Source organism: Sminthopsis crassicaudata, chromosome 1 (genome assembly GCF_048593235.1).
Source record: "Sminthopsis crassicaudata isolate SCR6 chromosome 1, ASM4859323v1, whole genome shotgun sequence".
NCBI classification, from domain to species: Eukaryota; Metazoa; Chordata; class Mammalia; order Dasyuromorphia; family Dasyuridae; genus Sminthopsis; species Sminthopsis crassicaudata.
This window is the reverse complement of record NC_133617.1, coordinates 381,983,253-382,003,156: the sequence shown is the minus strand read 5'-3', so window position 1 is coordinate 382,003,156 and position 19,904 is coordinate 381,983,253. Positions and strand designations below refer to the sequence as shown.

The 19,904-nt window shown below is 30.8% G+C and overlaps 1 protein-coding gene across 3 annotated transcripts in view; it reads right to left on the bottom strand.

Moving 5' to 3' along the window:
- Nucleotides 1–19,904, bottom strand: part of WDR7 (WD repeat domain 7) — a 472,816-nt gene that overhangs the window by 85,296 nt on the left and 367,616 nt on the right. For all 3 annotated transcript variants that reach the window (XM_074279428.1, XM_074279427.1, XM_074279429.1), the window contains 3 exons: nt 13,463–13,580; nt 9,673–9,822; nt 8,699–8,781 (listed from right to left, as the gene is read on the bottom strand). In XM_074279428.1, coding sequence (XP_074135529.1) covers nt 8,699–8,781; nt 9,673–9,822; nt 13,463–13,580 — 351 coding nt within the window. The remainder of the gene's footprint in view (nt 1–8,698; nt 8,782–9,672; nt 9,823–13,462; nt 13,581–19,904) is intronic.

Here is a 19,904-nt window from a genome sequence, read left to right as displayed (position 1 = left end):
AAAATGAAGAACAACAAAGAGGAGGAGGAAGAGGAAGAAAAGGAGTACAAGGTAAGTGGAGAGGAGAAAACTAGATGAAATAAGGTTAGAAATGTTATTTTTTAAAACACTGATTAAATTTATTCTATGTAATTACAGAAGTGAACTAAGACCAATTAACAGAAGTTATATCAAACTTGATTTGAATTCATAAGGAAGAACTCCTTAACTATGAATTTTATCTGAATATAAAATGAGTTGCCACAATAAGTAGAGAGCCCACTATCATTGAATGTATACAATTAGAACCTTGATGATCACTTATTAATAATGCTATAAAAAGGATTCACCTTCAAACAAGACAATCTGAGCTCTAAGGTGAGGTCCAGCTTTGAAACTATGAAAAGTTGAAGGAAGCTCAAATTTCTTTGGGAGATACCTAACTTAGACCACTGAAAACATGGACTATGTCATTCTTGTTTTTGTTTTGTTTTTTTCTGTGTCAAGAACAGTGGCAGAATGTAGAACATACTTAATAAATGTTTGGTGATGGATTAATGAAAAGTTGCCGTGATATGTGTGTGTATATGTATGTATGTGCGTATATATATGCACACACACATATATACATGCACACACAATGTATGTATATACACACACATATATGTGTGTGTGTGTATATATATAATTCAAGAATATTTTCGGTTACAGAATATTAAATAAAAAGAAAAAATCAAATTTTGCAAAGCTTTGTTTCCTTACTTGTAGCCTCAATATAGTATTTGAGATAATAATGAACCACAAATTCCTTTAGAAATTTTCAATAAGGCAAAATGTTCACTGAAATTCTTTGTTTTATCTATTCCCATTTCCTACACACACACACACACACACACACACACACACACACACAGAATAATAGTAGTTTTTTAAAACCCATACAAATTTTGGGCAGATAATATATCTCTCAAATCAAAGATGGAAAGGTCACCCTATCTAAGCACAGAATTTCTAAGGGAGATTTTAATATGGCTGGATAGGAAGGCAAAAGCTCCCAAGCAAGGGTTCCATGGAAGAATGCAAAAAAAAAAAAAAAGAATGTTAGCTACAGGAATCCTAGGATGCTTCTCTGGTACTAGATTAGTGAATTCTATCTACAATGGCAGTAACCGAAATAGGATCAGACGACTTTAATTGGTTCCAGTAGACTACCTGAAGTGTGTGATGGTTCTCAGAGAGCAAACCTATGAGAGGGTATAGGTGGATATATCAAGACAGAAGGTCTCCCTCTGCTCTTTCTTGTGTCCTTTTGCCTCAGGACAAATTGTTACTCATGGATTCACAAAATATTCAAGTTAGAAAGAAAATTAAAGATCACTTAATCTAAACTTCTTCATTTTGTTCTTTTTCTTCATTCAAGAAGGAAAGTGACTTGCATAGGATCATATAGTAGTGAAAAAAGTTGTGTAACTTGTAACTCCAAGTTGTGTAACTCCAAGTAAAACAAAATAAAATGTTACATTTACTTTGGTCTGTTAACACCTAAAAAATAGTTCTTGTTGTTCCTCTTGTAAATAGTAGAAGAATGAACTAAATGATATCCCCAAATCCTTTTATTTCATATTTCTGGATTTCTATAAAAATGATTCAGTGAGCATGCTACTTATTCTTGCCTCTTACATAAAATTAAAGAAACAGAGATGGAAGATCCCTCATAGGTCATTTAGGCCAATTTCTTCATTTCACAAATGAAGAAATTAAGGAGCAAAGGGGTTCATATTTGTTCAAGGATCATATTAAAGGAACAGGAATAAAAGTGGAGATGGATACAGGGAAAGGACGATGACAGTAACATTAAGTAACCCTATGCATTAGTACTAATGTTAAGAGCTAGAAACCTACACGATTATTTAGCAGATAACGTTCTTCTCTTTATCTACTTACATACACACAACTTAAAATGATTTAGGGAAACATTCAGACCACATTTAAAAAGTAGGAAGGTAGATTATAGCATGGCTATGCATGCAGTAACTCTATGTGAGCTCTCAAGAGATAACACTGAAATTTGAGAATGTTGTAATCACACTGATCCTCTCAATTCTGTTGATTTTTTTTTCTGGGGTTTGGGAGAAGGGAAGGTGAGATCAATAGCTTTGACAGTATACTGCCTAGGGCATTAAAAAAGAAGACTATATTATTAATATCATATGCATTAATATAAAGTTTACTTAGAAATGTCTGCCATGAGATTGAAATAAACTATAGTGTCTTTTAGAAGATCAATGAGGAAACAACACACTAGTGCATGTTTCAGTGAGATTCTAGAGAAATGAAATGGTAGCCTCATTATTCTAAAAGAGTTAACATCATCATGTTGTTCTGTTATATTACATAAAATACCTCTTGGCCTGATTATACTGCAACCAAATTAATTCAAAAAAGAAAGCATTATTCCTTTGTCTTTTAAAAATTGTATTTAATTCCCATATAACTATGAATATGTATTTATCATATAGAAGAAAAGTCCTTGACAGTAGAAGCATTTTGTATAACTGGGTTCTGAGTCAGAAATTGTGTACTATATTCAATCTCAAGGGCATAGAAACCTAAGCAATTTTCTTGTATTATTAATGGAAGTCACTGTATTATTAATAATATGCCTGGAACTAAAATGTAAATTATTAGGACACATTTAAAACCATATCTACAATACTTGGGCATAATACTGATAGTTTCTGCTATTGTTTTACTGAAATATTTTGGAAAATGTCTGTAAGTAAAAAAAAAAAAAATCCAGCCCATAAGGACCTACAGAAGATAGTATAGAAGTACTATAAGTATATGTTTACCATTTATCAAATTAGACTACTTATGTGAAGTGATGAAATATGATTAATAATTACACAGGGATATTATTCTTCCATTTGGGGATAATTCAGGCTTTCCTTCTTACTTTTTTGAGTTGCATATCTTTTGAACATATCTCTGTTCACAGAACCTTTACCATAATACACCTAAGAAGTACAAATAAGAAGTGCTAAAACTCAAGCATGTCAGTTTTAGTTTTTATCATGAGCCTCAGTTATAAGATTTGATGGAGAAAGGAAGTGACAGCTCCTGGCCAGTGTTGTTTTGGAGTTATCTACAGATTTCAATTATTCATGCCATTCCTATTTTGTGTTACCACAGAGAAGCAAAAGCTGTTTTTGGTAACAGGATTATGCTGATGTCCAATTATGTGACCCCCCCCCCAAGCTATTCTAAAACAGTGGTTCTCAAACTTTTCCACAGTAGTAGAAGTCTTTAATTTAAACCAAATTTTGGCAGAACCTTTACAAAATCCTTTAAAATTATCATGATTAAAATTGACTAACAAAATACAAATTCATTAAAATAACTAACTTTGGGTGTTTCAATGTTGCTTGAAGAACATTTTGAGAATTGCTGTTCTAAAACCATTATTTTATTGGCCTGGAACAGAACAGTTTTACCCATATTATTAAAAGTGGGGAAATGACAATAAATTTGATTATGTTATTATTAAATTATAAGCATATGATTGAATGATTTGAGCTCATTGGTAGAAGCTTAAGGCTTAGAAATGATATTCCTGTATGCTCTTGTCAGTTTCCATGTCCAAATAAAAAATGATCAAAATAATCTCTAACAATTTATATGAAATATGATTAAGTAAAAATAATTTTCTTGCACTATTTCTTCTCCTTTGTGCTTGAATTTCTTGCTTTTATGTTAAGAATTAAATCGATTTTTTTTTTTGTTGGGTGGGGTAACCTATAGAATTAAATTAGTGATTTGTTCATTATGACCAGATTCTAAATTCAGTAACAGTCACTTAGAAATTAACTCAACTCATGGAAATGACAATTTAAAACATCAAGCACATAAGGAAAATTTTCTTAAACAAAACACTGCAATTTCACATACAAACTAAGAAATAACTGTCAACATTGTTAAGAATGAAGGAAATCTTGGCAGAATTGTGATTTTAAAGCTCCAAAATTATTTTTAAAACAAAACACACAGTAATTTGTCCACTTACATAGCATTTAAATAAGTAAGACCATTTAAAAGCATTAATCCATATTTTTCAACCTCTCTCTTATGCTGACACTATTTCTTCTGCTGGAAGTATCACTCACTATACTCTCCTACTATATCAGCCTTTCTTAAAAAAAAATATTTATCCCTCAGAGTCAAGCTAAATAGCCACCCTTCCTGAATGAAATATTTCTTGATTCCTCTTCTCTTTGCTATTTTTATATCACATTGTGTATTTTCTTCTACATATTTTAACTCTTATCTTTCCATCCTTTATTAGCAGAAATTTATTTTTAATTTATTTTAAAATAACATCAAAATCATGGTTGCCTAGTGTCTTAGTGATCTTGTGATTAAGAAGCAATCCTTAGTTCTGTACATAAAAAGATACTTTGAATTATAAAAGATCTCATGAACATCTGTGTTATATATTAACAGACTTAAATAAACAGAAACAAATTTTTCTCCATAGTAATCAACAATATTTTATTGCTCAACTCTGAAACTATTCTTGAGGATAAAATAGTTTATATAAAATAATAAAAATACCCTACATTTTTAATCAAATGTAGTATTTTCAAATATATAGTATATCTACTTAATGTATATTTATTTTCAGATGATTGTCGAAGGCCAAGCTTCTTAAAGGTCCAAAATGAGGCCTTGCAACAGAATTTGAGGGTCATAAACTTATGATTTATTATCAGTAAATGTTTGATTTGCATATCCATTTCATATATCTATATATCTTGGGTCATCTAAAAATTTCTTGGATGAAAAAGGGCCATGAGTGGAAAAAGTTTAAGAAGCCCTGGTTTAAGTGACAAGAAATGAAAATGAAATTACCATTCCACTTTATAATTGACCTTCAACATATATTACAGTACATAATGCCAGTATCTATCATTATGAAAGACAGCCTAAGATACAAATGCAGACAATTGAAATAGCTTTTAAAAGAACATAAGATATATACTTAGAGAACCCCAGAAGATCAACTAAAAAGCTATTAGATATAATCCACAACTTTAGCAAAGTTGCAGGATACAAAATAAATCCACATAAATCATCAGCATTTTTATAAATCACTAACAAAATCCAACATCAAGAGATACAAAGAGAGATTCCATTTAAAATAACTGTTGATAGTATAAAATATGCCAAAGGAAAATCAGGAGCTATATAAGCAAAACTACAAAATACTTTCCACACCAATAAAGTCAGATCTAAACAATAGGAAAAAATATGAAGAGTTCTTAGACAAGTTGAGGGAATATAATAAAGATGATAACTAATTTATTTATTTAATGCTATACCCAATTAAACTCTCAAGAAACTATTTTACTGACCCAGAAAAAATAACAACATAATTCATATGGAAGAACAAAAGGTCAAGAATTTCAAAGGAAGTAATGAAAAAAAAAAATCAAATGAAGGTGGCGTAGCTGTACCAGATCTAAAATTTTATTATAAAGCTGTAGTCATCAAAACCATTTGGTATTGGCTAAAAAATAGAGAAGTTGATCAGTGGACTAGATTAAGTTCACGGGAGAAAATAGTCAATAACTATAGCGATCTAGTGTTTGACAAACCCAAAGACCCTAGCTTTGGGGATAAGAATTCACTATTTGACAAAAACTGTTGGAAAAATTGGAAAGTATGGCAGAAACTAGGCACTGACCCACACTTAACGCCATATACCAAGATAAGGCCAAAATGGGCTCATGATCTACAAATAAAGAATGAGATAACAAATTAGAAGAACAAGAATTTGTGACCAAAGAAGAATTAGAGATCATTATTGATCACAAAATAATTTTGATTATATTAAGTTTAAAAGTTTTTATACAAACAAAACTAATGCAAACAAGATTAGAAGGGAAGCAATAAAATGTGAAAACATTTTTACATTCAAAGGTTCTGATAAAGGCCTCATTTTCAAGATATATAGAGAATTGACTCAAATTTATAAGAAATCAAGCCGTTCTCCAATTGATAAATGGTCAAAAGATATGAAGAGACAATTTTCATATGAAATTGAAACTATTTCCATTCATATGAAAAGGTGCTCCAAATCACTACTGATCAGCAAATTAAGACAACTCTGAGATATCACTATACGCCTCTCAGATTGGCTAAGATGACAGGAAAAGATAATGATGAATGTTGGTAGAGGATGTGGGAAAACTGGGACACTGATATATTGTTGGTGAAACTGTGAACGGACCCAGCCATTCTGGAGAGAGATTTGGAACTATGCCCCAAAAATTATCAAAATGTGCATACCCTTTGATCCAGCAGTGTTACTACTGGGCTTATATCCCAAGGAGATATTAAACAAGGGAAAGGGACCCACATGTGCAAAAATGTTTGAGGCAGCCCTTTTTGTAGTGGCAAGAAACTGGAAACACCAACTGAATGGATGCCCATCAGTTGGAGAATGGCTGAATAAATTGTAGTATATGCATGTTATGGAATATTATTGTTCTGTAAGAGATGACCAGCAGGATGATTTCAGAGAGACCTGGAGAGACTTACATGAACTGATGCTAAGTGAAATGAGCAGAACCAGGACAAGTTGCTGAGTGAAATGAACAGAAAACGGCAACAAGACGACCATAAGATGATCACAATCCTGATGGACAAGGATTTCTTCAACAATGAGATGATTCAAATCATTTTCAATTGTTCTGTGATGAGGCAAGCCATCTACACCCAGAGAGAGGACTATGGGAACTGAGTGTGGACCACAACATAGCATTTTTATTCTTTCTGTTATTGTTAAGCTTGCATTTTTGTTTTCCTTCTTGGGTTTTTTTTTCCTTTCTAGATCCGATTTTTCTTGTAATGCAAGATAACTGTATAAATATATATCCATATATTGGATTTAACATATACTGTAACATATTTAACATGTATTGGATTATCTGCCACCTAGGGGAGGGGACAAAGAGAAGGAGGGAAAATTTGATTTTGCAAGGGTCAATGTTGAAAAAATTACCCATGCATGTGTTTTGTAAATAAAAAGCTATAATAAAATGTAACTAAAACATTTTAGCCATGAAAAAAGAACATAATATACAGAAGGATTTAAAGAATAAATACTATATGAGAATGTCTAATCAGCTACATAGTTATTTTCTCTATGTTGCTTATACATTTAGATTTAATATTAATACAGACTATCACACACACACACCGTATTCATTCAATTGTTTTTACTCTTCCATCATTAGTGTTCTCCTAGGGAAAGTAGGAGAGTATAATGGAAAGTGTTGGACTCTGACTCAGGAGACAGAGCTTTTGAATTCAAGCTCCATCATTTACTAGCTGTGTGACCTTAATCAAGTCCCCTAACTTCTCAAAGATTCAGTTTGATTTTTTGTAATATACTACTATTCATAATACTACTACCCATATACTATCTAATTATAGAAGAGTGTTGTCAGGAAAAAATTTCGACAATATACATATATACATACATACATACATACATACATACATATATATATATATATATATATATATATATACACACGTGTGTGTGAGTCATATAAATGCAAAAATATAAGTTGTTCTTATTTTCTGAACTTCATCACTTAATGTTTATGCTACTCATTTAAAAATTAGCACATGAATATAATATATTCTTACATTTGAATATGCCTATGTATTATCCATTATATAGAAAATAGGAGAAATATTTTTGAAATAGTACAAAATTAAATCCATGCAGATGTGAAGGAAAAGCTGCCATTTCTCCTCTTAAATATTTCTCATTTAACTTTTTTGTTGTGATAAACCAGACAGGACAGCAAATTAAAAGGGCTACCATGAGTGAGCAGCCAGAAAAAAGAAAGATTAGGGAACATGTAAAGAGTTTAGGCATGAAAATTAACTACAATAAATATACCCATATGGCTGACACAATCTAGGACAGAAAGAAAACAAAATATGTCCAACTAATATTAAATGCCAATTTGGGGAGATTTTAAATTACTCTTGTTTAGCTTAGTGCTTTTTCTATTGAAAATCTCTAGTTGGATAGGCTATTGTTTCATAAATGGATCTAAAGATAACTTTAAAAGGTTCCCTTTTATAAATTGGGAAATTTCCTTCAGATGAATGTGTTTATGGAAATAAATATATACATAGTTATTATAGGTATATTTAATGTATTCAACATAAATCTTCAATGAAAATATAAATGTTTTCCAACACAAATAATCCTAAATATGATGGAATTAAAATACAAGTTTTGCTCTTGGCACTGAATATTGCGTGGCATTTCACATGTAAAATTCACTGGTGAAAAATGAGGTGGAGATTAAAGATCACTTATAGAAGAGAATTTTTTATTTTAGTAGGAATATAATTAGCAAATACTTTTAAAAAACAGATTGACACTACTTCTTTTTTTAGGAATATTTCTTTCTAGCTCCTGAAGAACAAATATCAGAATATAGGCCTGATAGACCCAATCAACAGATACAACTTATCTCCTCTATTTTTTTAATCCAAAATTTTAATTAGAAATATATTTAATGTTTTATGTCCTAATTTCTAATTGGGCTAGACTAATAAAATAAACACAAAGTATAAAAAACTATTACATTACATATAATTTGCTTTATAATTTTGTTGAAAATTTCTTTACCTGCAGATGGCTGGGAAACATTCTTGAAGTCCCTTCTTTTTAACTAAAGATCCTTCAAGACAATACATTATAATGTCCATAACCTTTGGAAGAAAAAGTCACACAACTGTCATTACTTTTTAATAATTAATTTTCTTTTTTATTTCCCACATTTAATCCCTAATTTTGCCATTTTTGAGTTTTAATACTTATAATTTTAAAAATATCTTTGAAATATTTTTCTTTAAGCTACATTTGCCAATCAGAGGTCTTTCATAACAAAGTTAAAACAAGTAAAAGTTAATAATATCATTGATCTCAATGGAAATTCCACATCAGTAGCATTCAAAACAAATTTCCTCATTGGTTGCATACAAAAATCTAAATCTTTCACTCATTACCTTAAATCAATCCCTTTTCTTTGTCACAGAAAGCATTAATGTCTTCTAGAATCATGGGTGATCAATTTATTTAATCACTGTCCAATTGAAGGGCATTCCCTTAGTTTTCAGTTTTTTGTTTTGTTCTGGCCATCACACACACACACACACACACACACACACACACACACACACACACATGCACACACAGCTGCTAAAATATTTTTGGTACGTATAAGACTTTTTTCTCTTTCTTTGATCTCTTTTGAGTATAGGAACAATATGTCAAAGGTCATGCACTACTGAGTAATTTTCTGTATATGATTCCAAATTGCCTTCCAGAATGGTTAGATCCATTAACAGACCCACAATAGTTTATCAATATACCAGTTTTCCTATGGAAAAATGATAGTAACATTTATCCTTTTCCTTTTCTTTTGTCATCTGTGCCAATTTTATGATTATGAGATAGAATCTCAGTACTGCTTTTATTTTGCATTTCTCTAATTAGTAGTGTTTCACACAACTATACATAGCCTGGGCTTCTTTCCTTGAGAATTATATGTTTATACTAGACCATTTATCAACTGGAAAATGCCTCTTATCTCTATATACCTCAACAAGTAGATCAACAACATCTGTGGGCATTTTTTCAATAAGAATTTCAATGACTCTCAGGATCTCCCCTTTAGCTCGAGCAAGAGTTGTAGTATGGATATTCTGCTGTGACTGGGTGTTTGCTGCTAGAGCAGTATGTCTATGTACCTACAAAAAGAATGAGATAATATTATATTGGTCACTCTGTTAATTTTCATTCAATCTTCCATTTCTATATACTAGGCTTTTGCTTATATATTATTAAACCTTTTGACAAAAAAATCAGTAAAAAACATCTAACATATATAGTACTTTTTTTTGCAAAGCACTTAAAAATATTTTCTCATTTTATTCTCATAACAACCGTAGTAGGTAGATGTTATTATTATTCCACTTTTACAAATGAGGAAACTGAGGCAGATGAGGGTAAGTACTTTGTCCAGAGTCCCAGAATTAGTAAGTGTACAAGAAAAAGTTAATAAGATATGGTTTTAAAGTCTTCCTGACTCAAAACTTTCTATGCCATTTTGCTGCCTCTTGGTTTGGGAAAGAAGTATGTTAAAATTCACCCAATAAAAATTGCTAACTTCCAGACTATACATAGAATTCTATGATTTACTAAACAATATTAACAAAAGACAACTTTTTATATCTACCATTTATAGGACAACACAGAATCAAATATACAAAAACTTCCAGAAATAATGATTAAATCATCAGGCAATGTGGAATACTTTCATTTTTAATATCTGTGTACATTTTCCAAGAGAATGGATAGGTAAGAAAATCTTCCATGAATTATTACAATTATGAAATGTTATACACTTATATCACATTAATGTACATTACAAATGCAAAACTTATATGGACATATGTCAGAACATACTAATACTAATCTCCATAGAAGAGGATTGAGTATATGGTATATCTGTCTTAGATTTTAGCTACAAATGAAGATTTTTTTAAGGACATGCCAAATATATGTACTATTAAGGTTAAATATAATCTAGAAGATAATGGTGATATTAATCAGAATATCTTATTTAAGTGAAAAGTAACAGTTCACTTTTGTATAGTACTTTAAGGTGTATAAAATATTTTATCAACAACAACCCTCATAGGGTATAGGGTATTGGCATAATAGTACAAATGTTAAGATTGAATAAGGTGAATAAGGTAAGATTCATAAAGATTAACTGATTTATTCATAGTTATGTAGCTACAAAGCCAGAATTCAAATCTCATTATTTTGATTTCAAATTCAGTGATTTTTCTACTACATATAATAACTTTTTAAATAAAAAGTTGAATCTACCTCTTTGATGCCTTTTCCTATATGGCTTATAATATGGTAATCAAGTGAGGACAAAAAAAAAAAGATAATTCAAAGAAAAAGAAATGCCACCACCTTCTCCAGGGTTCAGGAAGATTATCAAGTTCAGCACCTTCAGAGTTTTACAGAAATTGCATAAACTCATGCTTTTTTATCAGTACTAGTTGTTTAAAAATCACAAAGAAACTATAGGTGAATTTGGGTCAGAATGCACCAAAATTTACTTTGGAGGGGGAAGGAATGCATGGAAAATAATTACAGGCAGTGCTGTATAGCAGAAACTTCAGTGAAACTGCAAATAGGAAACTTAGATTTGGGATATGGTTTGAACAGGGACTTATAAGTCACAAAGCTTCTAACTCTCGGTTTCCTTTTCTGAGGACCATCTTTTGCATTGCTTTGTATCCCCAGCTTGGCACAAAGTTGGCACTCAAATGTGTGTTGATTTGATTTTACAAAAACCTACCTAACTCATAGTATTGTTATGAAGAAAGCACTCCTAAGGCTTTAATTATTACTAAGTAATGAGTAGTTAAGGCCTTAATTATTAAAATGTAAAAATAACATTATAAATGGTAAAAACAAAACTGTAGGGGGAAGTACTTATTTGTTAGTCATATTTACATGTAAAAAAGTTCATATTAACATTTTGTTAGCCTAGATTTAAATGACTAAATATGATGGTCAGGATCTCAGTTTCTTCATCTATAAGATGAGAATGGACTAGATAATCTTTAGAGTATGCCTAAAGCTCAGTGGCACAGTAGATGGAGTATTAGGCCTTGAGTCAAGATGATTCATCTTTGTGAGCTCAAATCTGGCGTTAGTCATGTACCAGTTGAGTGACCCTAAGAGTAAGTCAATTAATCCTGTTTGCTTCAATTTCCTCATCTGTAAAAATGATTTAAAGAAGAAAGTGACAAACCACCTCAGTATTTTTGGCAAGAAAACCCCAAGGGGGGGGGGGGGGTTATGAAAAGTTGGACACGATTGAAACCAATAAACAACAATGAAATTCTAATATTCTGTGATATTCATGGAAATTCATTTGGGGGGGGGATGGCTTTGAATTACATAAACAGCAGGATTGTATGAGGTGGTGGTTAGGAAGCTATCCTCAAAGCCAAGAAGATCTCAGTGAGTTCCACCTCTGACACTTATAAATATATGACTGAAGAACTTCTCAGTACTATGTTGAATATTGAATTGCTTCTTTAAACTACAGAGAAGGTACTTTTTTGAATTAGTAGAGGGAGTTTCCTTATTTGGGATTTCCCTCATACCAGTGGAATCACAAATTTAATCCCAGTCCTAGATTGTTTTCCTCCGCAGACTGTGAACTCCTTGAGGGTAAGGACTATCTTTTGCATCTTTAAAATTATTTAACACAATTCTGGCATACAGAAGGGGCTAAATAAATATTTGATGACTGATAATTTACTGACTGTACCTAATCCAGTAAACTATACCATGGGTGTTTAGGTTCATTAGCTCATTTGTTCATTCAAAAGATATTTACAGACTTTCCATATAGAGATGGCTCTGGGAATAGAACTTGAGTTCAAAAGTCTATGAATTCACAAGTTGGTGCATCTGAGGGTATTAAGTATTTACAAATCTATCCCTACAATATAAAAAACAATTCAAAATACACAACTTACTTGGGAACATCATCTTAGCATATAAAGGACTGCATATGCTAGCCTTATGAGATAGAATAAAACCACTTGTAGTATTTTGAATCTTACCTTTTCTTCCCTTCCACCTCCTCTGTAAAAAACTTATCATTTCTTTATTGAAAAGATCTACTGCTCTGTACTTGAATTTCCAACTAGTAGTAGCATTAGCCCATTACACTACAGCCAATGATGAGATCAACTGATAGCCAACTTTTCATTTTTGACTTACAGCAGAGAAAAACAATTAGCAACTTCAATTATATTTCTCTTCACACATCTGTCATAGTTAGCTAGTTAATTTTAAAATTCCATCTTAATTATAAGGAATTAGTTAGTAAATAAGTTGTATTTCAATTTAACATAATGTTTGAGCATATAACTATATAGTACAAGGTATTATATTAGGTTCTCAAGGGATAAAAAGATGAAAAATGAGAAATCTTTTCCACAAGGAAATTATAATCTAGATTATTTGAATTTAAGAAGGCTTGACCTTCATGCTAGGAAACTAGAACCAATAAGAAATGCTCCTTCTCCTGCTGCTGCTGCTGTTTTAATCATTAGCTTTGAGAATAAAAAAGTCCACAAAAGAAAATAATCAGCTAATTTTTTCTCCTGTGAACATTAATAGCCTTTAGTGAAAATGAATTTATTCATTCCATATTAATTTCTCAACTTTATTACTTAAGTTATTATTCTATAAGGTTTAAATGTCAACATTTAAGGACTGAATGTTAAAAATCAAAGTATTCCTTTAAAGAGAGAAGCTTAGAGATTGCTCAAAAGCTCCTCTTACCTCCTTGGCAATAGTTGTGATGAAGGCGGGTGGTCTGGCAGTGGCAATGAGTGAGAGGGCATGTCTTGCAGAGCGGGCGGAGTCAGCTGCTGGACTCAGGGGCAGCCCCATTGTGATGCTAAACAAGGATCAGACAAAAGGGAAAAAAAGAAAAGCATTAGAAATATAGACTGAAAAGATTAGACACAGCTTATAACGTCAGTTCAAGGTCAATGGGAGCACTCAAACAGTTAGAATATAATGGACTGCCAACAATGAGCAGTGATTAGGAGTCAGGGTGTTCTAGCATCAAATACAAAATCGAATAATTAACCGTGAAGATTGAAAACAGTGTGTGCATCTGTCCAAACTGTTAAAAAAGCCTTGTTAACAAATTATCAAGCCCTAGTACTGAATAAATATCACAAAGACTAGAATAAGGTAAGAAAGAATATCCTGAAACAATTTTTCTTTTACATTTTCCTTTATAAATTCAAAAGGAACATGCATTCAAAAACATTAAAACCAAAGTTCTTTAAGTAACATTAAGGTCCAGATAAACATTCAAGAAATGGAATGGAAAAAATTATTTCTGACTCTTGTGATGTTATGAGATGTTCTAAGTAAGACAGGCTTACCTAGACAATGCTTAAACAACCTACAATCTTGTTGTTCAAAATATATATTTTGTGGTAATATATAGGCATATTACCTAGTACTGATACTCTATAAAACAGAAAAGATCAAGCATAATCTATTTTAGGTTGTGGATAAAGAACATGCATCAAAATCAACATTTTTCAATAATGAAAAAATAAATATCACTATTAGATTGTGAAATGATGTGCCAAATTTTGCTGCACCTCTATTTCTTACAATCAGTTCTACTAAAGTCAAAGTTAAACATTTTCTTCTCTCTCTGTAATCCTCCCTGATCATAGTAATAAAAGTAAAATCCAAACATGATGTCTTCTGGTTAAAGTGTTACATATAAGTGCACATTAATCATATGAGGAATTTTCTTTGATAGAATTTTTCTAAGATGATACTTAATTTCTCAAGCTAGTAATGACCACTTTAAATTCTCAGAGTTTATCAAAATCTTTATCTTTCAAATTTATCTAAGTTTCAGCATTTTAAACTTTGATTGGTACCAGAAGCATAGTCACTTATAAGGTTCTTAAAAAATAAAAATCTTTCATACAGTAATTTTATAATCTTTGTTTAAAATAGGCACAAAACTACATATATTATCACACGTATAATTTTAACTTAATTAGCCTTCCAGATAAAGATGTTTATATATAACATCATTTTATATTTCAAATATTTAATATTCAATGTCATTTACAGAGAAAGAAAATCAAAGAAAATTTGTAGAGAGATAAATAGACAAGTGAATAAGAAATGAAGTAGTTAAAAAAAAAGGTCTTTTTCATACAAAAGTACAACTGACTGACTCACAAACATTGGTCCCTTCCAAAAAAGTTTAAAAAAAATTATTATTAGATGATTTTCTGATCTTCAGCAAACTTAACCTTAAAGACTTTATACCCTGACTTAAAATTAGTTCAGAATTTTGAATAGCTTTCCTAGACTTCACCAATTTTAACCTTAATTCAATCAACAAGGATAAACTGAGTGACTAATTAGAATTAGTATTATGGTTTGAGTGTTTTATTTAAATTAGCTTAAGTTATAAACTAAGGATACCTCCTCGTGCAAATGTAAATTTTTTAAAAATCACAATTCAAAACTAATAAATCTTTTTGTAATTAGCTCTGCTGATATTTCTGTCCATAAATGTTGTTAAATAGGCCTTAAGAGTATTAATAAAGACAAAACAAAAAAGAATAATTTAGGATATGGAATTTATAACGTAGCCAAATATATTTTAAATCATAATAAAATTTTCTTTATCAGGATTCATTTTGTATAGTATATCTAATCTAAGACTTAGAAAGCATTTTGTATATTATTAGTATTTAATGAATATTTGTTTTAAAATCTTCAAAACTTGTTTGATTCAGAATTAATACAAGTTAAAGATAGTTAAAATTAACATCATAGAAACTGATCATTTAAAATAAAATAAACTTAAGGAAGCTAAATAGTTCACTATAATAAAAAAGACCTTTAAACCAGAGAAACTAAGTTCTTTGACAGATCTGAGATCTCATCAATTTGAGTACTACTGCAGATCAAAACATATTTATTTTCTGTGACAAACATGCCTAAAATGATCCAAAAATTTCCCATAAAGGATCAACCCAACATGACCAGGGCATTTTTCTGGGTCTTTTCATATGTGTTGGACACCAAGAGAATTCTTGGGTAGCTTCGTTGGTGCCCATCTACATGACTTTTATAACTCTTTTTATAGTCATGCCTATTTTGTGGCTAATGCAAATTATGCTGTTTTTTGCATGCAAGTTAAAAATGAAGATGCACTCCTTGTGCATCTTTCCATTTTCTGCAATGCTGCAGAATCATCTGCAATTCTGATTCTTCTGAAATTATAGAGTTTCCATAATTTAAAATCAGGCAGCATTATTACAAAAACATTAAGAGTTAAAAAGTCTTTTGTACTATGGCGCAGCATCGGATGACTGAAAGAACTATAGATTTTCCAAAATGTGATCTATTCCTTCTCTTCCTATTTAACAGTGGGTTCAGCTCACTTTCCATTTGTGGTACCTAAAATTCACTATAATTCAACAAATATTTAAATTTGCAAAGCATAGTTATCAAACTGAAGATATAAAGGCAAAAATAGTCCTTGTCCAAAAGGACTTTACATTCCACTAAAGGAGAGGTTCTTAATTTGGTGTCCATGATCCCTCCCTTTCTTATTATCCCACCAAACGGTCTGTGGATGCCCATGCAAAATAGAGGTTAAAAATCATGTCTTTAATATAGAGGGGAAAAGTTATATCTTTATTTTTCTTAAATTCTAACTGAAATTTGGCATCCTCTTTAATCATGAATATAAACAAAACACAAAACAAACAAAGCTACTATCACTAGCTTTGTTACAAAGAGAAATCAGATATTTTCATATAATAGTACATAAAACATAACTGGATATCCAAATTAACAAATGCACTGCCTTGTCAAAGATCACACTCCACAGCTTCAGATCCTTATAAAAGTTAAGTGAAAACAATCTTCAAGTTGATTTTTTAAAATTAACCTTAACTTGCCTATATTTTAATGTATTATTTTATTATGCAATGCATTAAACCACATGCATCATATCATAAGTTTAAATGAAAAATAATTACATTTCAACAGAATTGGTTTCCCTTAGTATTTTATTTCATGCATTTAAACATTATTCTGAGGATGGTATCTTCATTTTTATCAGTCTACCAATGGGATCCACGATACAACGAAAGATTATATGCATTGGAGAGATATAACAAACAACATGTACACAAATGAGCAAATATGAAGTGTATGCACAATATTACAAAGTATCTTCAAAGGAAATAGAATGCTAATAACCAGAGAAATCAAGAAAGATCTCATGTAAGATGTCACCAGTAATTGTCTTTAAAGGAGATAACAAGTGAGAATTTTTTAAACTATATATGGGAGATTACTTATAACAATGAGGTGGGACATATGACATTGTATATAGGGAACATCTAGCAATACAGAGTGGTACTTAATGCAGGAAACTGCAATGATTTGGAGTAATATGAAATAAAACTTGAAATTGGGGGAGTAAAGGGCTTTAAATGTTAGTCTGAGTTAGCTATAATTTGTCCTTTAGTTAAGGAGTTACAGAAAATATTTTAGTGGAGAGGGGGGATGGTCATATGATCAGATCTGTTTTAAGAATGTTAATTTGGCATCTAGTTGTATAGAGAATGGTTTGCGAAGGAAGAGACTTGAGTTAGGGAGACCATTAGGAGGTCATTAGGGGGAGGAAGGAGAGAAAAAAGAGGGAACGAAAAGACAAGAGGAGGAAGAGGAAGCGAAGAAGGTAATGACAATGATGACAATGACTTAGGAGAACATAAAGACTGTCTTGAAGTATTTAAAGGAATGTTGCACAGAAGAGGTTTAAATTTGGTGAGTTTGGCTAGAACCAAGAGTATTGAGTAAAGCTGCAAAGAAGGTAAACAACTAGTTGCAATATGGCTTGATATTAGGGAAAATATGCTAACAATTAGAAATGTCTAAAAATAGATTGTGTTATTTCAAGATAGTATGGACAGCTTCACTTCAGTGAAAGTGTTCAGAAGCAGGATAACTGTAAGATATATTTTAGTGAGGTATATAGGGGTTCAACTACCAAACTGTGGATGTCCTTCTAATTCTCAAAATTTATGATTCTATTAAATGTTTTCATGCTTCTCTGATTCTTCATATTGGATTCTTTTAATATTCCATTATATTTATCTACCATACTTTGCTTATCATTCCTCAATTAATAGAACTCTACATTGTTTCCAGCTGTTTGCTATCATTTAAAAAAATGTTGCTGTGAATTGTTTTTATAAATATGGGACTTTGTTTTTTTGGTTTTTTTTTTTAACTTCCCTTGGGTAAATGTAGAAAAACGGAATTTCAAATACAAAAAATACAGACATTTCAGACACTTTTAAAAAGCATAACTGCAAATTACCTTCCAAGATAGATTGACATTAAATTCACCATTCTACAATGAATACACATATCACACCACCCCTCCATTTTAAAGATAAAGAAACTCAATGCAACTCAGGTAGACCAAATGATGTGTTTAAAAAAAAAAAAATTACAGAGCTAATGAACAGCAGAACAAAGCTGAATTTTTAAGTCCCTCCAATGATCTTTTTAAGATAAACTTTTTGCCTCTTGCTTGATTAACATAACTATTAAAGTTATTCCACTGGTCATATTAGGATTTCATCATCAATTTTTGGATAGTTTTTAAACTCAAGATTAACTCTATATAAAAGTGTAAGATTCTATAAAATTTAGCATTTAAATACAATGTGGTTTTACAGAATAACTGAATATGAAAAGTCACTCTATTAATCTTGAGGAAATTAAAGGAGCTATAACCAAAATCTTTTTAATTATAGGATTTAAAGGGTTAAGTAAATGAAGACATCTTAAAACTACTTGACTTTTTAAATGTCCAAATAAAGCTTAGTCTTGAATGAACAAAGTTAACAGGCTATATTTTGTTTATAAAAATGCAATATAAAGGATGCAACAGAATAAATTAGATAAGCTTTTATTGAACTTAATGTGATCAATATGTTGAACAGTGAAGAAGGAAAAGAAATTGCTTTTATAAATTAATCAAATACAGAGAAATAGCTGTGATTTTTCTATAACTTTTTTTCCCTTCGAAGCTTTGAAGAATGAAATGAAAAACATAATAAATACAATATATATTAAAAAATAAGAAACTTGTATAAAAGCTCTCAAAACTAAATTCATAATATGACTGTTAATTCTATTCTAACCCTTTATCCATCTGTTTGAAAGTATTTTAAATGTTACAATTAAGAAAATTTCAGTTAAATGTCAATATGCAAAACTGTCAGACTTTGCCATCTGTCAAAATAAAATCTGAAGTAAAAGAATAAATACACATGTACATGAATGAGCACACATAGAGAAGCAAACACATTTTGGAATTTTCCTTGAAGAGATAAAAACAACCTGGTTGAATAATAACAGCATAGTAAAAGAGAAAAAAAATCCATTGACATCCAAAAATTATTGGAAATACATATTCAATCAAGTAAAAGAAAAAAAGCTTTGGTAATTCTTTTGTATTCCCCTACTCCCCACCAAAGTCTTCCATCAATTCCCTTCTGTTCTTTGGGTTATCTTTAAAGCATTCTCTTTCATGTTTTGACCCTTAATTTTCTATGTCAATTAGCTGTTTGAAAATAGAATCCAATTTTATAGGGGATTAATACTGATTGTTTTTAAAGTTTTTTTCTTCCCTAAGATTTTTAGAAATAGAATATACAGTAAAAAACAAAACAAAAAACAAACAAAAAAACAACTTGATTTAAAAAGATAAAGCTTCTATTATTAATTTCAATTCTATTTTATACAAATCAACATATAAAAACAAAACAAAACCAAAACTTTTTAAGAGTATTATACATACATATTTAAGAGTATTATATATACTATGCACAGAGGGTTTGCACCTAATTTATATAAGCTACATATATTTCTATCAGTGGGTTGTTTTCTTTTTTCCTTAAGGTTTTAGCAAGGTATGTCTCTTCTAGAAAAGCAACAGGCTTCTTGTTCATTCATTAATATCACGCAGCAGTTATCATACGTGGACAGAGATTAACCATCTCCTGCAGCTGGACCAGCTGCTTTGTAAGGCCTCTTTCAGAGCAGAATCTCTGCATGATGAAACAGGCATACTGAAGGCAAGATCACACATCAAAACAAAAGACAAATGTAGATCTAGCATTCCCAAAACATCTCT